The sequence below is a fragment of the Trachemys scripta genome, chromosome 5 (assembly GCF_013100865.1).
Source record: "Trachemys scripta elegans isolate TJP31775 chromosome 5, CAS_Tse_1.0, whole genome shotgun sequence".
Taxonomy (NCBI): domain Eukaryota; kingdom Metazoa; phylum Chordata; order Testudines; family Emydidae; genus Trachemys; species Trachemys scripta.
Genome location: NC_048302.1, coordinates 29,865,056 through 29,885,774, shown reverse-complemented (window position 1 = coordinate 29,885,774; position 20,719 = coordinate 29,865,056). Strand labels below are relative to the sequence as shown.

Below are 20,719 nucleotides of genomic sequence, written 5' to 3'. Positions count from 1 at the left end.
TGGGTATTGGAGCAACCACAGGGACACTCATCTTGAAGAACGGCAGTTACTGCACAAGGTAAGTAACCTCCTCTTCTCCTTCAAGAGGTGTCCCTGTGGGTGCTCCACTCCAGGTGACTGAAAAGCAGTGTCTCTTAGAATGGTCCAGACTTCAAATCTGGTAAGAAAGCTGTTGATAAAACAGCATGACCTAGTCGGGTGTCCAGTGATGGATTCTGCATGAGAGTATAATGTTTAGCAAACATAAGGTCTGAAGCCCAGGTGGCCACCTTGCATATGCCAGAAAGCGGGACGCTGCAGAAAAATGCTACGGAAGTGAATACGAATCTAGTAGAGTGTGCCTTGATTGCCGCAAGAGGTTGGACTCATTTCAATTGGTATCACAGACGTATGCAGTCTGATATCCATTTGGATAGTGTCTGGGTGGAGATCGCTTTGCCCTGAGATCATTGAGTGATAGCTATAAAGAGCCTAAGGATCTGTCTAAATAGCTTCGTTCTATCAAGATGGAAGGATAACACTCTATGAACGTCAAGCGTGTGCAAATGCATTAGCATGTGGTTTTGGGAAGAATGTTGGTAGGTGAATAGGTTCGTTTAGGTGAAAGGATGAATGCACCTTAGGAAGGAATTTAGGATGTGTACGAAGTGTAACTTTGTCTCTGAAGAAGGCAGTATATGGAGGTTCGGCCATCAGCACTCCAAGTTCCCACACACATCTGGCAGATGTAATTGCTACTAAGAAAGCAGTTTTCATGGATAGTGTAAAAGGGAGCAGGTAGCCAAGGGCTCAAAGGGTTTATCAAAGCTGTGAGGGCCAGGTGTAGGTCTCATGTCTCTGCCAGTGGTCTTACGTCTGGGTAGAGCGTTTTGATACCTTTGAGGAATCTTTTGGTAACAGGATGGGCAAAAAAACAGTAGTGTTATATACCTTGTAGTGGAATGTTGTGATGGTCTCTAGGTGAACCTTTACTGAGCTAAGAGAAAGCCCAGCTACTTTGAGTTCTAGAAGGTAGTCTAGAATCAGTGGAAGAGGGGCGGAAGCCGGAAGGGTGTGTCTGAGGTGGTGAACCTTTTCCATTTCTGCAGATGGGTAGTGCGCGTGGACTGTATCCTGTTGTGTAATAAAACTGCTCAGACTTGTACTGAGCTTGCTAGTCCCTCATTAGAGAGCCATTGAGTAGCCATGCTTTGAGGTGGAGCATCGCTATGTTGGGGTGATATAACTGGCCCCTGTGTTGTGATAGTAGGTTGGGGAGTGGAGGAAGCGAGATCGGGGGACGGACGGACATCCTTGTTAGAAAGGGGTACCACAGTTGCCTGGGCCACGTTGGAGCTATTAGAATGACCTGGGACTTGTCTGCCCTTATTTTCTGAACCACTCTGTTCAGCAGAGGTATTGGTGGGAATGAATACAGCAGAGTGTCAGGCCAAGTGATCATGAATGCATATCCCAGAGAATTCTCTCCCAGACTTGTTCTGGAACAGAATGTTGGACATTTCTTGTGGATTGCAGTTGTGAAGAGATACAGTGGGGGATAGCTCCAGCTCTGGAAAATGTCATGTAGAATGGTGTCGTTCAGCTCCCACTTGTGATGGAGGGGGAAGGATCGACTGAGCTCATCTGCCATAGTGTTCTGAGAACCTGGGAGGTGTGAGGCTGAGATGTGAATATTGTGTTGGAGGCACCAGTTCAAAAATTTTATAGCCTTGGTTGCACAGGGAGTGGGATTGAGCTCCCCCTTGTCTGTTTATGGAAAACATAAATGATATGTCAATGGTCATGACTCTGATCTTGTGTTTCTTGATGAGGGGAAGAAATTGGAGGCAGGCATTGTGGACAGCTCGGAGCTCTAGCAGGTTAATATGAAGCGTGGTTTCTGTAGAAGACCAGAGGCCCTGAGTCGTGAGATGGTCCATGTGTGCTCCCCAGCCGGTCAGGGATGCATCTGTCATGATGATAATGGAGGGAGGATCCTGCAGAAAGGGAACCCCAAAAAACAGGTTGAGAGGAAGGGTCCACCATATGAGCGAATCTTTGACTTTTGAGGGCATAGTTAGCAGTCTGCTTAGTCTGTGCACGTTGATGTTTGTAGACTGGCTAGCCAGCTCTGTAGGCATCGAATGTACAGGCATGCGTTCATGACGACAAATGTGCATGCAGCCATGTGGCCTAAAAGTTGTAGGCAGTCTCGAGCGGTGACCTGTGGGCTGCTCTGTACCCTCATGAGGAGGTTGCTCAGTGTGTGAAATCTGTCCTTTGGAAGTGATGCAAGACCTGTGGTGGAATCGAGGTGGGCTCCTATGCAGTCTAGTTGCTGGGTAGGATGTAAAGTAGATTTGTTTATGTTTATTTGCAGGCCAAGGCTGTGAAAGCAATGTACGGTTGTGTAGGTCACTCAAATGGCTTCCAACCACGTTTGAGACTTCAGGAGACAGTCATCCACGTAAGGAAAAATAATGATTCCCTTTTTTCTGAGGTGTGCCATTACAACAGCTAGAATTTTGGAAAAATCTCAGGGAGCAGTTGAAAGGCCAAAGGGCAAAACCCTATACTGGTAATGATCCACGCGCAACACAAATCTGAGAAAGCATCTGTGGGCATGGTGTATAGTAACGTGAAAATACGCATCTTGCAGGTTGAGGGCTGAAAACCAATCTCCTTGCTCCAACGCCGAAATGACTGTTGACAGTGTAACCATCCTGAGTTTTTGTTTCTTGACTAACCTGTTTAGTTATTGAAGATTGAGAATAGGTCGCCATCCCCCCACTTTTCTTTTCGGTGAAGAAATAGCGGGAATAAAATCTTTCCCTCGGTGTTGAGTGGGTACCCGCTCCACTGCTCCTAGTTGTAGAAGATGGTGCACCTCTTGACAGAGCAAGTGTTCATGAGAAGGGTCCCTGAAGAGGGCTGGGGAGGGAGGGTGGGTGGGAGGCATGGAGAGGAAGGGGTTGATATAGCCCAACTGGATGATTTCTAGGACCCATTTGCTCATAGTGATAGCTTCCCAGTTGGTGAGGAATGGGAGCAGATGGTGTCCAAAAGGACGGATGGTTGCAGTAGGCGCTGGGGAGTGGGTGGGAGGTCTTCTATACCCTTGACCAAGGCTTCAAATCTGCTTGTTCGGTGGAGGGGGTTGAGACGCTGTGGATGGTGGGAAGCGTCATTGTTAGGTTCTTAGTTTTTGCTGCAAATAGTTTCTCGCCATCAAAAGGAAGATCTTCAATAGTGCTCTGTATCTCCCATGGGAAGGAGAAGGAACCGAACCATGAGGCCCGCCAAATGACAATGGCTGTGCATCTGGCAGCCATGTCAGCACCATCAAGGGCAGCCTGAAGAGCCGTATGGGATATCGTCTGTCCCTCAGAGACCACAGCTTTAAATTATCGCCACTTGTCCTCAGGAATGTCATTAATAAATTCCACGAATTTAGCGTAGTTCCTGTGGTCATACTTTGCTAATAGAGTCACATAGTTCACCACCCTAAATTGTAAGGTGGAAGATGAATACACTTTGCAGTCAAATAAGTCCATCCTCTTGCTACACTTATCAGATGGGGTAGACCAGAAATATTGCTGTTTATTTTCCTGGTTGGCCGCCTCAACCAGCAACGAATTGGGCAACAGGTGTGTAAAGAGAAACATGGAACCTTTGGAGCGGATGTAATATTTGCAGTCCGCTCTCCTGCAGGTTGGGGGTATAGTGGTCGGGGTCTGCACTACGGTTTTAGCTGGTTGCATGATGGTCCCATTGATCAGAAATGCTATTTTGGAAGAGGTGACAGGTTGTAAAATTTTGGTAAGCTCGTGTTGGTGTTCAGACACTTCCTCAAGAGTGATCTTGAGCTCATCGGCAACTCTTTTAAACAAGTCCTGGAAGTGTGTGAAATCGTCAGCTGTTGTTGGTGGCAGAGGCATAAGAGCCTCCTTAGGCGAGACAGATGAGTGTTTATTAGTCGGAGTTTATTAGTCAGGTACAATGTCCTCCGCTTGCTGAGCTGTTGGTTTGTCTCGTAGCTCGGCATCATTGTTTGTGGTTGGGGAGGAGATCTAAGATCCTCTCTGCGTGAGGTAGGACAAGTGCGATAATGTTTCTTATAAGATTCCCAGGGATTCCAGCATGGCCATTGGCCAGGGAAGGATACGGGTGGTCCCATCCAAGGGTGGTCCCATCCATGGGTGGCCATACCAGGGTGGGAATTCCCTGGTATATGAGGAGTGGGATCTAAGATGTCCCTGAGTCACAGGTGTCTTAACAGAGGAAGATAGTGTGGAGACAAAAATGTCATCCACATCCTCCTCCTCCTCACTCGAGAGGTGTGAAGGGGCAGGGGCGAGTTGTAAGGTGCCGACGGTCCCAGTGAGAGGTCAGTGCCTAGTAGACGAGTCTCTGGGGTGGGAGAGATAGCCAGGTCTCTATGGTGGAGAAACTGGGGTGGTGCGGCAGCTAGGGTGACCAGATGTCCCGATTTTACAGGGACGGTCCCGATTTTTGGGTCTTTTTCTTATATAGGCTCCTATTACCCCCCACCCCTATCCCGATTTTTCACATATAGGCATGTGAGGAGCTGTGTATTGAGACGGTGCCGATGCAGGATGCACAGTCTGTACCGGCAGCAATCTGTGATAAGCTGACGTAGCTGCCTGAGGCAGTATCTGCACCGTATGCACCACATTCTGAGCTGGTGCCAATGGTATAAGTGCTATAGACCCGGGGGGGGGGGGGTGTCACGTGCGGAGTCAGCGTTGAGAAGTATGTCACAGGGAGCACGGGTGCAGCAGCAGTAGTTTGTGGCATCAGTACCGTCACACTAGTCGGTACCGGTTTCTTGTCGGTAACTGACGGTGCCACATTGGAGGCGGGCAACTCAAAGCCTTGAGCCTCGGCACTGGAGCGTGTGGCCGCTGACATGCAGTTGGTGCTGGAGGTGCCTGAAGAAGTGTATGTGCTGAGCCGTGGAGCGGCCAGCACTGACATAGCCAAAGTCGTCAGCCACTGCTTAGAAGATGTGTGCCCCCTGAGAGGGGAGAAAACCAGTCATTTCTTTGCTGTTTTTTTATCTTTGAGGATTTCGGCGCTTAATTCTGTCAGGAGGAAGACTGCTGGCCCGGGTCCAATGCGGGTCTGAGGGACTTTTCCAGCCTCAGGTCACTGTCCTTGCGGGTCCGCGCTTTAAGTTTAAATAGTGTACGCATTTTTGGGGTACAGGGGATTCCCCCAAACATCGTACGCATTGAAAATGGCCGTCAGGGATGGGGATGGCGTCTCTGCATGTTATGCATCTCTTGAGGCCGGACAACCAAGTATATTGGGAGTCACTAACTCTGAGGTAAAGAATTTTTTTTTTTTTTTAAATAGGAGGTAAGTAATAACTAAAACTTATCTAAATAAGTAACAAACTAATTAACTACTAGAACTTATCTAAATAAAGGCTATGAAGAGTGAAACTAGTGGGACTGCTTAACTCTGTCTCTGGACAGGGACAGTAGAGAAGGAACTGAGGAGTCTGGGCCATGCACGTGACAGCGTGCAAGGCAGGCACCATGTGTGCGTGGCCCGTATGGGAACTGCTGCGAAAATCTCCGATTGAAGGTGCAGGGACACACCTTGACCTGGAGTGGAGCACCCACAGGGACAACACTTGAAGGAGAAGAGATAAGCTCTGCAAAGACACAGGCCAGGTCATCCCTTCCTCCTCATCCTCCCCTGCGGCTGGAAGCAGCTCCCGTCCTTTCCCTCCCACATAGTGCCGAAATGCTCCTGCTGGCCACATTCTGGTATGAACCATGGCAGAAATCTGGGGAGGGGAGAGCACGTGACCCTGCACGCACCCTGCCTCCTTCCCCCCCCCCCCCCAAGTGTTGCCTTGGGAAGACATGGTGTCAGGTATGGGAGAGGCGGGTCTGTCCCGGGGACCAGCCAGGCATGGATGGGAGAGAGCGCCGGGCAGGGATGGTCAGTTCAGTCGGTCACCCCTTCCCATCTGGAGGGGGAGGGTCAGGTCGGGTATGTCACCCTTCCCTGTGTGAACCCTAAAGCCTTAAAGATAAGAAAGCAAATAAAAAGAATCCAACTACGCAGTATTTCTTTTTAATTGGGGCTCAGTCAGCTTGATATTAATTTGAACGTTGTACTGCATAGTTCTGATTGATTGCGTTGAACTTGCTTCAATAGAAGTAATTTTACCAGGTGCCCCATATCCAGCATAAGGAAATATGGTCACCCTAAAGTTACCCCAATTTTAACTCCCTCTAGACTTCCTTCTCACTTCTGAGTCTGGTCCATGGTTAGTTTATTTTTAATTCTGACTCAGTACTTTTTGTCTTTGCATAAATGAGATTTGTTCCACCTAATAGTGGGCTGAGAAGTGGCAAAGAAAGCACATGGTTAGTAGAAGAAGCCCTGTGCATATTGAGAGCCCTGCTCATAGAGAGAGATTCTGCTCTCACTGGGAGTTGTATTTTACCATAATGGGAGCAGGTGATTTCCCGCTGTACAGTAAAAAGTCTGAAAGTTCCCAGCAAGGCCTCGATTGCCTTTTTCTATGCCAGCTTGATCTCTCATATTGAACACCACCACCCATAGCTGGGGGCAGATTTGCAATTTAGCTGCCTGCACCAGAAAAGTTCACTTTCATTTAGTTTAACCTCCCATCATGAGTTACAGGACAGAATTTTCAAAAGGACTCAGCATCCACAATCAGCCAGATTTCCTCCCCATCCCGCACAAGAATTCGGCTCCCATTTAAGCACCAAAAGGAACTGTCAGTTTTTCAAAAGAGCTCAGCATGTTGGAAGTCATTTGGCCGTAAGTATCTCAATGGGAGCTGCTAGGTGCTGAGCTCTTTTGAAAATGTGGCCCCAAGTGTGAGCATGGAGCACTGAAAAATCCATCTTTGAGCTCTTTTGAAAAGCTAGTTGAGAGTGAAGAAGATTAAATGATGGGTTTGGAGTTTTATGTTTTTAAAAATATGGCAGAAGAGAGAGAAGGGGGAGGGATTTTTGCCCCCATTTTAGTCTACAAAATATTTTAAAGGGAATCTGGAAAAAAAAAAGTTCTTACAGTCACTGTGAATGATGTCATCCCTATTCAATTCCAAAATCCAAACAGAAAAAATATAAAAGATTTATGTAGTGGGGATTAGTATAGATGCGCTTGCTGCAACAGAGCCGCCCCTTATAATATAATGCCACCCAAATAATGACATCAGAACTGCAGCCAGTCAATGTTTCTAAGCTTTTAACATCATTCAAAAACAGAATCAGTAGCAAAAGGGGAAGGGTGTACCATCCAGTAATGAAAGCAATAAGTAGCATCATGTGAACAGACAGCAGAGAGAGACCATGACATCAGAAAGGGTGGGTTTAGCTATGCAACTGTTTTCTTTGTACTACATCTGTAAATATTGAAAACTGGTGGTCTGTAGGAACTGCTGCCATTTTGTCAGGCATAGTTGATGTGGCATGTTACAGAGACAATACTAACTATGTATTATCTCATGAACACTTAGCTTTTGTTCTTCCTTGTTTTGTTATTTTCCTTAATCTAAAATAAAATGCTAATACAAAATTTAGACTGGAATAATATGGTTACTTGTGTGTATGAAAACAATATAACCATTTTCCCCATAGTTCATGAAATACACATGTAGGAAGCATCGGACTCCTTTTGTTTCTATGATTGAATTCTAAAAGCATTAGGATCAGATGCCTCCTTGCAGTTAAATAAGTAATGATAATAATAATTTTGTAGCCTTGACATACTTTCCCATTAACTCTGTTGGAAGCAGTGATATCAGGAATAAAATACCAAATATTCCACAGAGTTTGAAACAGAAGATACATGAAAAATGGGATTTTGTTTGCTATTCTGAAAATTTCGTAAGTAGACTTGAAAGCATGCCCACAAAGTCACTTAGACATGTCAATTAATAAATAAGTAAAGGGAGGCCCATCAATAATTATTAACTTCCTTTTAAAACAGAAGTCCCTAGAACAGGGGTCAGCAACTTTTTAGAAGAGAACCTAAGAACATAAGAAAGGCCGTACTGGGTCAGACCAAAGGTCCATCTAGCCCAGTATCCTGTCTACCGACAGTGGCCAATGCCAGGTGCCCCAGAGGGAATGAACCTAACAGGCAATGATCAAGTGATCTCTCTCCTGCCATCCATCTCCATCCTCTGACAGACAGAGGCTAGGGACACCATTCCTTACCAGTCCTGGCTAATAGCCATTAATGGACTTAACCACCATGAATTTATCCAGTTCTCTTTTAAACTCTGTTATAGTCCTAGCCTTCACAACCTTCTCAGGTAAGGAGTTCCACAAGTTGACTGTGCGCTGCGTGAAGAAGAACTTCCTTTTATTTGTTTTAAACCTGCTGCCTATTAATTTCATTTGATGACCCCTAGTTCTTGTATTATGGGAATAAGTAAATAACTTTTCCTTATCCACTTTCTCCACATCACTTATGATTTTATATACCTCTATCATATCCCCCCTTAGTCTCCTCTTTTCCAAGCTGAAGAGTCCTAGCCTCTTTAATCTCTCCTCATATGGGACCCGTTCCAAACCCCTAATCATTTTAGTTGCCCTTTTCTGAACCTTGTCTAATGCCAGTATATCTTTTTTGAGATGAGGAGACCACATCTGTACGCAGTATTCGAGATGAGGGCGTACCATCGATTTATATAAGGGCAATAATATATTCTCAGTCTTATTCTCTATCCCCTTTTTAATGATTCCTAACATCCTGTTTGCTTTTTTGACCGCCTCTGCACACTGCGTGGACATTTTCAGAGAACTATCCACGATGACTCCAAGATCTTTTTCCTGACTTGTTGTAGCTAAATTAGCCCCGATCATATTGTATGTATAGTTGGGGTTATTTCTTCCAATGTGCATTGGAGTGGTGTGCCGAGTCTTCATTTATTCACTCTAATTCGCGTGCCAGTAATACATTTTAACATTTTTAGACGGTCTCTTTCTAGAAGTCTATAATATTTAACCAAACTATTGTTGTATGTAAAGTAAATAAGGTTTTTAAAATGTTTAAGAAGCTTGTAACAGGGTGCTGGCTAGGAGAAACAAGCCAGGCCGCTGTTAGCCCTGTTCCAGAGGAAAAAGGGTTAGTTGGAATGGCTGAAGGGCCACATCCTGATTACCAGAGGGGATCCACCTGCAGGCCTGGGGAGCCAGCCTGCCTTATAAAACTGGCTAAGAGACAGGAAGCGGGGGGAAGACAGGAAAGGGAGGAGCGTGGGTTCTAGATCCCTGCTGGCTGGGAAGCTAGTAGTCTCCAAGAGTGTTGGTCTCTGTAAATACTTGTAAATAGTAGGTGGTGGGAACGGACACAAACAATAAAAGGACACGGGTGCTGCACTCCGTTGGTCTCTGGGCGTTTTGGGGGCCTAGGCCAGCGAGGACCAGGTTACAAAACTTCATTTAAAATTAAATTAAAATGCAGAGCCCCCCAGACGAGTGGCCAGGACCCAGGCAGTGAGTGCCACTGAAAATCAGCTCGCGTGCCGCCTTCTGCACACGTGCCATAAGTTGCCTACCCCTGCCCTAGAATAATTTCAGACTTAACTCTGTGCCTGAATCAAATCTAAGCAGTATGATTTTGAAAGATATATAATGTCAGATTTTCATGGACAATTTATGGGTTAACTAAAAACAGCTGCTGTGACTAAATAAGAAATATTATGAAAATATGATTTAGAGATGGAATAGTCTTCTATTTTCTTTTAGAAAATTGTTAATTGTGTCTTTGAAACATATTCAGAACACTACCATAATTCTGAAACATGGACCATACACACTTAAAGAGAATACAGACCACAAGGAAAAGGGGGAGAAATCTTTAAAGTTTATGTGATGTCTTCCATGCTGCCAAGAGACAGAATGAGGGACCCTTTCACCCTCCCATTTGATAGCTGCTAATTGCTTTATGACAGCAACACTGTAACTTTCAAGACAGTATCACATTTTACTCCTAGAACTGTAGGGACATTTTCATGCCAACTATATACAAAGCTGAAAGAATTAAGCTCATTACTTTTTGCTATGGGGCAATAAAAATTCACTTTCCTTACTTAGTTATGTATTTTGTACCATTATCACCATGAGCCATTCACTTCCTGAAACTATAATACAGGATGTACATCAAAGCAGAATTGGCAGTGGTGGGGAATTGAAGGTCAAATATGAAATACAGATTGGTTTCAATCTGAATGTTGCCACCGTGATGAGCTGAGCTCATTATCACAACAAAAGTGAGAACTAAATACTATTTAAATATAGTAAAACTCACTTATACCTTGCTGCTTAGAGTATTTGTAGTATGACACACATGCTCTCTGTTTAATTTTAATTTGTATATTTGTGTTATAAAAGATGGCCATAGATTCTATTACCTTTGGGTGCAATCCTTCCCTTTACAAATGTTTATATCAGGTAAATGACTATTTTCTCTTACAAACTGCAGTTCTAAAATCCAAAGGACTGATGATGTGCTAAATACAATTCCATGCTTGTTATATTTCCAACAGCACTTTACATCTATTTTTAATTAGTCACCTTTTTATTATCCATTAAATGCTGGATTGCATTAACCTTCTCCCTTTATAAGGGGTAACTGTTATTGTTATTTACAGATTTGACCAAAATCTTTGCTTAGAGACTAGATTGGGATCTCCACTGCCACTTTCTTTCACCTGCTGCTTTACTTTCACAGCACTGCAAAATGAGCAGTAATCAATGTTCACCTCTTAGCTCTGCTTGTATATTGTTTAGCAGAAATTCATCTAATTTTGCAAGCTGGATCAAAATGCAAAAGTTTCCAAAGGTCTGATCCTGCAAATACCTACGGGAAACTACTCACGAGTTAAGTATATATTAAGTGTTTTCAGGACAAAAACCTATAAATGTAACTGAGATCTCCTTCTCCCACCCTGGAAAAAATCAGCATTTTCATATTGCTCTGGTTACCAGTGTAATGCTATTTTCAAAATTGATTTAATGAAGTCTTATTTATATGATTATCAATAGTTATAACAAGGATTATAACAATGCAAAAAATTCAGATATGTCTCTATTAATATGTGATCTATTAAAAGGACACTGTCAGGTTGATTTAAACCCAGAGATTGGGTTATAAAAGAAGGCTTTAACCTAACACCAATAAGGAACATTTCCAAGATGTTTTTGTTCAAATTCCAGCAATAGGTTGTTTGTTTTCCCTGGGATGTAAATATTTCCTCCCTGCAGTTTTTGCAAACCAAAACACTGCAGCCCTTTGTTAGGGCATGAGAGCCAGAAAGTAAAATTGATGAGAAACAAAAGAGAAACTGACTAGTCTATTTTCATTGCCTAAACAAAATTTAATGCAAAAATACACCAACAGTATTAACAGCAAAAGAGTAAATTAGGTTCAATATTTCTTTCAGCTTTAATTATCTATGGTGCTATTAATAACACAAATTGGTTCTTAAAATATATGTTGTTTTAACCTGACCGTGTCCCTTTAAATATGCCCCATTTATGTCAGAAACCCTGCAATTGTGTGTGTGTATGTGAATATGTGAAAGCTATTAATAGGTGTGTACAAGCCCCTTCTAAGTGGCCAAAAGCCCCAGCAGTGATGATACTCACGTTGGCATTGCCCCCATGACTGACGGGCCCAGCCCCAGCAGCAATCAATTCTACTTCCAAACCGACACAATCCCATAGAGGAGACTATTTGTCTGGGCCACCTGCACAAGATAGTTTAAAAAAAACAAACAAGGAAAAAAAAAAAAACCACCCTTATCTACAATTCATAAATCCTTTCTAAAGAAAATCCATGTTACTTTTTAAAGTAAGTATCTTTCTGGTTAACATAGCTGCTTTAATATTAGCGAGTAGGGTGAAAACATTTTCTGTCCAAGTGTAGAACTCGGACAGTGTGTGGGGGGGAGAGGGCGGTGTTAACAGACGAGACATTTTAAAACCAGAAATAGCAGCGTCTAATATACTATGTAGCGTGCTCACTGCTGCCACTCACAGGATGGTCATAAGCAATATCAGATATCTGAATTTTACCAAATTTATAAGTAATAAACTGTCATCAACAGTGTTTCAACTTTGATTTCACAAATCTGAACTAATGGCTAAGTTTGAAACCTGTCCTAGATATCAGAAATTAAGACAAGTTTCTGTCTTGCAAACAGGCAATAATGGGAAAAGGGGAGTTTAATTTTTTTTTGCCTCGTCCCTATGAAATTAATTAGGTTACATTTGGAGTCTTAAACATTCAGAAAGCAATGTCATAAAATAAATACATTTTAATAACAATGTAAAAAAAGAAAAAACAGTATTTGAACAAATTATAAAAATAAATATTTGGTACGTACATGTTAATTGATTTCCATGTACAGTAAAACAGTTAGTGTTTTCATTTGAAAACCTATTCAGTCTTTCATTATACATGAACTACTCCCTGATTTGTGTTTAAATATTTCACTACATTTGACACAGTTTAACAATACTGATTACACACATTCCTTCACCTCAACACTCATTTTCACATTTCATTTATCTAGATTCATGTTTAAACTTGAGTTGCAATTTTTTTTTTCAATACAGTACATTGTTTAAATGCCTCTTGGCACTACTTTTGGTTTGTATGTTATAGGAAGCATGTAAAAAAAAATCTTGCAGTATATGTCCATAAGCACTTAATGATGTAACAAAAATTATATACAAGAACACCACTTAATTTATAGGCACATATACATACAAAGTGTGTGTGTGTACACACGTACACACACACACGCTTTGTATAAATAAATAAAATGTGTATAATTTAGATGCCATGAAAGACAGCCTACCAAGCCTCAGACCTTTTTAAACTGCTTTATGCCAGGTGATGTGCAAGAGGGTGTGTTACTTCTCACTAGCCTCAGCTAGTTCACCTCTGTCAACAAAGTCTTGAGAAGCAAGAAACCAATTCAGTCTTCATTTCAAGACCACAGTAAGCTTTATGACAGCCAGGTGTGCTGCTTTTTTTTTTTTTTTTTGGCTTGGGGAGTGGGGAAGAAGAGTGGAGAAGAGAGAATGTAGAGAGGGTTCCACTGGAGGCTAAAACCTCAAGGCTTCACTTGTTTTTGACCCTAGTTTGAACTCCACTCTCCAAAAGTGAGAATGCTTTGCATCAGTCAGACCGTCTACATACATTTTTAATGACCCTCTAAAGGATCAAATCATCCAGGACTTGTTGTGATAAATTATACATAGATAATACACAGGTTGGAATTTTCAGCTGTACTGATGTAGCCTGTAGGAGTATCAGCTGCATAATAAAGTTATAAGAACTCTGGAGTTGTTCAAACCTGTCATAGCATGCATATCTCTTTACATCTGAGATATGTTCATATAAGACACTAATATTATATGTATAGCTTTTCAGAATTATTTTAACACTAATATATGAGTGTGAAAGGCGGGAGAGACTCGTGAAGGTTAAATCGGGGGTGGACACACAATTTTTTAGTGGTGGAAAGAAAAACAAGATGTAAATCTCATCCCTCCACCACACATGTAAAAAGAGTTTATTCAGTTCTTCACTTTTGTCTATCATAGATTTCTCTTTAGAAAAAAATAAAATCATGCCATTAGGTAAGTCAAACTTTCAAAAGAGGAAAATGAATTGCAGCTGTTCAATCATTTGCTAAACTGAAGGTACAAACAATGAGACTAACTTGTTTATGACCTGACAATCACTGTTGAGTTTGCCTTAGTTCTTTTTCTTAGCTTCCCACCACGAGGGGAAAAAATAGGTTTGGATCTCTCCACTGAAAACTTATGACTATGTTTAGATGCAAACTGTTCAGGACTGGCTCTGCCAGAGTCTCGGAGAGCTGAATGGCTAGTCTCTTGGGTTTCACAGGTGTCTCTATCAACTCCACTGCACAACTCAGATCCCCGCAATTCAAGTGCCTGCAAGGTGTCAGCCCTGTACCTTTCTCTCTCCCCCACGAGCCTGAGAGCAGGGGGTGCAGGTGCTTTTCGTTACATTTTGTTATAACCAAAACCTCCAGGGAAACCTCCCCACAGACCTGCCTCCCCTGGGAGACCCCTGGGAGCACCGGCCAGAGCAGTGCTGGCGAGGGGGGTGCGCCTTACCTTCCGTCAAACTCCGCCGCAGCCTCCAGGTGAAGCCAGGCCACCGCGAGTAACCTCAGGAAGAATAAATCCATGTTTGGAGGGAGCACAAAAGTCTCGGGGCTGCTGCTCGAGCGGCGGCGTGAGGAGGGATGCCGGGCAGCACAGCTGCTCGCCGCTCCTCTCTCAGGCACTCGCAGCGCCGCCCTCCGTCCCGCCGCGCTGAAAGCTGAACTGCGGGGGCCTCCGGCTGTTGCTAATCCCGGCTGCTGTGGGAGCCGCCCGGCCGCGGCAGCAGGTCTCCGGCAGCCGCGAGCCCCTCGCGCTCCCTCCCGGCGGGCAGGCGGTGCAGGCGGCGAGGCAGCGCCGCCGGCAGCCTGCAGGGGCGCAGTCGGGCCGGCCGGGGACGCGGAGGGGCGTCTAGCCCAAACCCCGAGCTCCAGCGAGCCCCTGCGCTCGGCCTTGCTCGGGGAGTGAGAGAGGCACTCTCCCGCCTGCAGCCTGCGGGGGTAGCCCTGGGCACCCGGGGCCAAGCACGGTGTCGGCGCGCCATGATCCGTAACAGCCCCTGCTGGGCAAAAGGGCTCCTCCCTAGCACGTTGCTTCTTCAATGCACCTGGCAGCGATTAAAGCCACGCCGCAGCTTCTGTACAAATGACTCCTTACCAAACGGCGCTACCAAACACCTGCGGCTGCAGCGTTTCGTTTAACTTCCCGCCAGGGGCTGCAGCAGCCCCCGGGACTGCCCAGAATTGGATGGGCTTAAAGCCGCCGCCGCCCGCCCGCGCCCCTTCCATTTTCCATGGGCTTTGCTGCACCTCCTAGAAGCGCCTCACAGAATCTCAGCCCGAGCCATTGAGGCAGGATGATTTTTTTTTTAAAGTATAAGGAAGGTTGATTTTGCAAGGTGCTAAGCAGGTACTGAATGCCCTCAATCAATAAATTGTACTGCAGCCCAAGCCTTGTTTATTTTACTCGTGGGAGAAGTTACATTGATTTCCAGAGGGTTATTCATGTTTCTGCCCTGGTGGTAGTTCCATGGTGCCAGAGGGGCACAGTTTTCAACCACAAGCCTCAGCCCAGAATTTTAGTTGAGTTGCTATCCTGAGCTTAAGACACTGAGCTCCTTGAAAATAATGAATGATCTTGAATTTTGACTCAGTAGTCTAAGGGAAACCAGTATAGAGAGCAGAGGACAGGTTTGATGTGCTGGCAGTAGCTAGTATTGCTGTACCAGCTGGAATTTTCTAAGGGCTTTGCATCCAGGTATAACGCACGGCTTTTATCCAGGCCAGAGAGATGGCAAAGGTGTGTACAAGTGAGGTCACTAGTAATAATTTTTAAAATGCAAACTGTAATTTTAAATTATTCATTATCAAAGACATACCACAGTGCCAAGTGCTGGTTATGGTACATTTCAGTCTTTCCGAATACCTAGCAAAAATATATTAATGAACAATTTCTTTTTAATGACTCCTGCAGACACCTGTTTATTGACATTGGTAGAAAGCATACACTTGTAAGTACACAGACTGATGTTTGGCACAGTATAGTTATACAGATTACACAAGTATGTATTCTGTGTATACAGTAAAGTACAGTAGTTGACACTAATAATACAGTGCAGTGTTAAACAATTGATGTTATTATGAGTAATGCACGTAGTTGTTCTTAGAAGTTGGGTCAATTAAGAGACCTATGTAAACAATGGAGACTATGGGTCCTTTCAGACAGAATTTGTACCATTTTTCATTTGTGCATATGGGACTTGTTCCCATTGAAGTTAATGGCAAAACTCATTTACTTCAGTGGGAGCAGGATTGGACCCATGATCCCTCAATATTACTATGATGGGTGCAGTAAAAGTACTTGGATAAAATTATTCTTAAATACAAGTTAATATGAGGTCACAGATACTGTTTTCTAAGAGATCCCTTTATGGACCTAGCCATTCACAGTGGAAAAAGTAATTTATGGAAGATTTCCTGTAAATAGGCTGTGTGTGTTTTTATTGTAGTATTAACAAGTAAAAATTCAAGTGGTTGGACAGATACATAATGATATTAATTATCTGTGACAGTAGAAAATGGGGGTCAAATTTACCTCCACTGGTACTGGGAGCTGCCAATTACACTGCACAGCACCAGCCATGGACACTGCTCCAGGAGGAATTTAGCCTTGGGATCCAGAGAAATCCTGCTGGTGGGATGTGCTGAATCAGCCTCTTCCAGTAACTTCTATCCAGCTTCCTTAAAGTGTTTTACAAACATTAATGAATTAAGACTAATACCCAGGTGATTAAGGTACTACTATATCGGGGGTAGCCGTGTTAGTCTGTATCCACAAAAACAACATGGAGTCCGGTGGCACCTTAAAGACTAACAGATTTATTTGGGCGGAAGAGGTGAGGTTTTTTACCCATGAAAGTTTATGCTCAAATAAATCTGTTAGTCTTTAAGGTGCCACCAGACTCCTTGTTGTTTTTAAGGTACTACTATTATTCACCCCCTAGTGTATATAAAGAGAAATTGAGGCACAGAGAGATTAAGTGACTTGCTCCCAAGATCACATAAGAAGTTTGCCACAGAGCTGGGAACCCAACCTACATCTCATACCTTCCAACTCCATACTTTAATCACAAATCCATCCTTCCTCCCCATATGCACTTGAACCCTATCCAGTTGACACAAAATGACCACAGGTGCCAGAGAACCCCAAACACCGAATCACACTCAGGCATATGTGTAAAACATATTTCATATTCATTTCTAGGCAATGATGTGAATATTTTCTCAATTGTTCTTACTATAATACTTGTGGCATACATGGATCCCTATGAAGTTGAGCAGAGGCAAAGAATCAAAGTCCAAGTTGTCTGTATAACTGTCCCGCTATTTCCATGTGCCTTTTAGTTTTAATTCCACAGTTTTGCTTCACAACTAAACTAATAGTTACTATATATAAAATTAATATACGTAACTATTACCCCACCCACATGACTATCAGACATGATAGCACCAAATTAAAAGTTACCATCTCTACTTAGAAATTTTCTCTGTTATAAGAAATAAACGTACAAAAAGTTGACAGTGCCACAATTATTTCATCCGAAACTACTTGCAATAGACTCTTTAAAAGTAGACTTTTATATTTAATTAAAGTTTCTTTAAAGACTACTCTGTCATTAGAGATAATTCTGCAGCAGTCTCCTGGATTCCATTACAATACTGAGCGTTTTCTCTCCCTATTTAAATAAATTACAGCTTTCAATTAAGAAATGGGGCCTACAGAAAGACACACTGTTTCATTCCACAGCTATCTTACTGTGCGTTTCTTTTACAAAATTTTCTAACTGGATTCTTGTCAACTTTGTCCCAAAGGTATTTTGTATGTGGGACCAAAATGATAATCCCAAAAAGGGATTTGCAAGTCCTCTACAACAGGGTCTATCTGAGCTCTTCCTGGTGCCAGTCACTGAAGTCTAGAAAAAACATGATTATCCACTGATGCTATTTGAGAAGAAGGGATCCAGAGAACCCTCTGCATTGTGAACCTTTTGAACAAAGGACAGGCAAGCCCTCTGAATAATGAGGGTAGACACCATTGAACACAGTGCTTCCCACAACCCATCACCAATATCTTGTGTTCTCCAGACTGAGTTTCAGCCAGCTTGCTCTCATCCAAGTCCCTAGCTCAGCCAAGCACTGGGAAAGCAGACACACCACAACATCTGGGTTCAATGAAATCAATGTAGAGCTAAGTATCTTAAGGAGCATGGTTTAGTCATGCTTCTGTAACAAGGTTTTCTACATAATCGTGGAGTCCTGTTGTTCCCATAATGTAATGAGTCTTGTATGGCTCTTATAAGCCTTCAGGTTATCGGTTATTGAAATTCCTCATATAGGTCTCAATGCCTCATTTTACACATTGCATCTATACCAGATACTTCTTTTATTTTAATTTTAATAAAATTAAATTAAAAAATGCCAAGCTATGCATCATCCATGGAGGGATGGCACTGCAGCCCAAACCATCTCACTATCACCCTCCAGTGGGTGACCGACTGGAACCCTGGTACAAGGGAGCCATCAAGGCTAATGAGTAATTGTCCAACACTGCGCCCCCTCCACCTCCCCAGTGATTTATCAGTAAAGTGAGAACAGAGGCGTACATACCAAATCCCTGAACATCAACACTGCACTCTCTTGCCTGGTAATACATAATCCAGTAAGGGCCCATAGATGGGTAAAGAAAAACCCCAAAACTTTATGTTCAACTATATGAAAAGCTACTGATAGATCCTTAAAAAACCCATCATGGATACCCGATCACTATCGACTACCCATCACTGGAAGATTTTTTTGTTTTGTTTTGTTTGTTTTTTTAATAAAAACAAAGCCCAATAGCAAGTACCCAAGCTACCTGGCGGACTGTTAGGGATCAAGAAACCACGAGAACCTCAAAAGAAGTCAAACTTGCAGCACCACAACTCCTTCTCAGTAACCTTAACTAAAACAATAAGGGGACAATAACTGGTGAGATCTCCAACATGAAGACATGTTCTTGAGCATGGTCCTAATGGCAACTCATTTGAAGGGAGATGGCAGGCTGCCCAAATGTTATCTCAGCCAACAATGGCCCTAATACCAGCCATCCCACACTGTTTGACTTTAATAAGCCATTAGAGGCATGAGTCCAGCTCACAAGTCAGAACTCCTTGAGCTTCTCAAGAATCTTAGAAAGCAAAACTGACCAAAACAACCAGAAAGGCATTATATCTGTTCTCTGGACAAAAGCACCCAGTGAATCCAATCTTTATCATCCATTAAATAGATATAAATTCTTTGCAGCAAGAAATACTTGACTAATTGGAGGCATAGACAAATGTAAAATGATTTACAGAACCATGCTATATGTTAGCATAAGCTATAGTATGGTCCTTCTAAATTATTTTCTAATATGTTTATGCCTTGTTTAAATTGGTCATGGAAATGGCATTTGTATCTTTCTAGCAACAAACTTGGTTAAAACACCTAGAGAGACACCTACAGAACGTCATATTTTTGTGTGACCTAGGACTTAGTTCAGTCTTTAATCTGATTCTTTGGGGTGTTTTTAGGCTGGACATGGGCTGCTATGAGTTCTGGCAAAGAGATAATGCTGCATCTGAAGATATTTGTAAAACTTTGGAACCTTATTTTCTATTCTGTTTCATTCACTTTAAAGTGATATAACTCCATTGGCCCCAGTGGAGATACACGAGTGTAAAGTCAGTGCCACAAAAGTAGAAAATCAGGCCCCCATTGTTGACAGTTTCCTCTGGAGCTACCGAGTCAAGTGAGTTTAGGCTAGCATTCCAAAAAAGTTGGTCTAATTATATTAAATTGCCTGTTTCTATATAGCTTTGGTATTGTGTAGAAAACCCAAGTTAAACTCTGGGATGTCAAAGATGCTTAGCAGGCAAGAAAGAGCAATGTTGGTGTTCATTTTCCTGTTTGTGAGTTTCCAGATATTTATGGGATTAATGACCAATTCCTTTGTTTAGATCTGTTTTAATTTTTGGAAATTCTTTAAAGGATACTGAATTCAATTCTATAGTTTGGGCAGCTGATAACTTCCATTTGCCATAGAGTTCTTTCAGATAGAATGTATCGTGTTTTAAAAAAAATGTATGTATGGCACCTATATATGACCATGATGGGTGCAATAAAATGCCTAACCTATGGGAAAAAAAGATGTTTGAGATAGGCAATCCAGTAGGTATTTTAGCTGTTGTCTGATAGTACTTTGATCCTAATTCCTTTAATTGTGACAGTCTGGCAGGATCCTGGGGTAAATGTAATGGGCCAGATGCTTAGATGTTATAAATTAGAATAGCTCCATTGAAGTCAAATTTACACCAACTGACAAGCTGAATGAATGATTTTAGGGCATAAAGCAAGGATATTTTAGACAAGTATATTCCAATATATTTCATATAAAGTTATTTGATCAGTTTGCTTTTGGATTAAAGTTGAAAAGCATGTCAGTAATAGCACAACCTTTTGTGAGTTTTACATAATACTGTGCACCTCAAGATTTTGTTTGCTGTTTTCATTAGCAAGGATTTTAAGGAACTTTAAAATGTTCATATAATCCATGTCTCTAGAATATATTCAGAGAGACACTAGGCTGGCATAAATTTAAGGTGGGTTTAAGTGCTCAGCACAAACGGAAATGATGCAGTTGTAGGGTTATCTGCAGCTTTGGATATGAAGCTACCACTCCCTGCCAATTCTCTTTTAGTCTATTAAAACAATATAGTGTGATACAATTTTATTTTATATTCAGCTTTTTTTATGAAAACTGTGCCTCCAAAAATTTTTATAGAATTATTGTAAATATCACACGTAATTAGAAAACAGAAAGAGAGAAAAGTAAGAGGTATAGGCTAGGGTGAAAGATATGCTTTAAAATGAGATTTGAGAGGAGATGGAAAAGTTGGGGACTGATTCAATAGTAACATGCTTAAAGTTAGGCACGTATTCAGGGCTGGCGCAACCTATTAGGTGACCTAGGCGATCGCCTAGGGCACTAAC

At 42.5% G+C, this 20,719-nt stretch overlaps 1 protein-coding gene across 5 annotated transcripts in view; it reads right to left on the bottom strand.

Moving 5' to 3' along the window:
- Positions 1-14,449, bottom strand: part of NPNT (nephronectin) — a 90,109-nt gene extending 75,660 nt beyond the window's left edge. Inside the window, exons 1-2 of one of the 5 annotated variants that reach the window (XM_034770821.1) lie at positions 14,163-14,449; positions 11,652-11,752 (exon numbers count right to left, since the gene is read on the bottom strand). In XM_034770821.1, coding sequence (XP_034626712.1) covers positions 11,652-11,752; positions 14,163-14,236 — 175 coding nt within the window. In that variant the 5' untranslated portion in view covers positions 14,237-14,449. The remainder of the gene's footprint in view (positions 1-11,651; positions 11,753-14,162) is intronic. The other 4 variants (XM_034770816.1, XM_034770818.1, XM_034770819.1 and 1 more) reach the window with 4 other exon arrangements.
- Between the last annotated feature and the right edge of the window lie 6,270 nt (positions 14,450-20,719).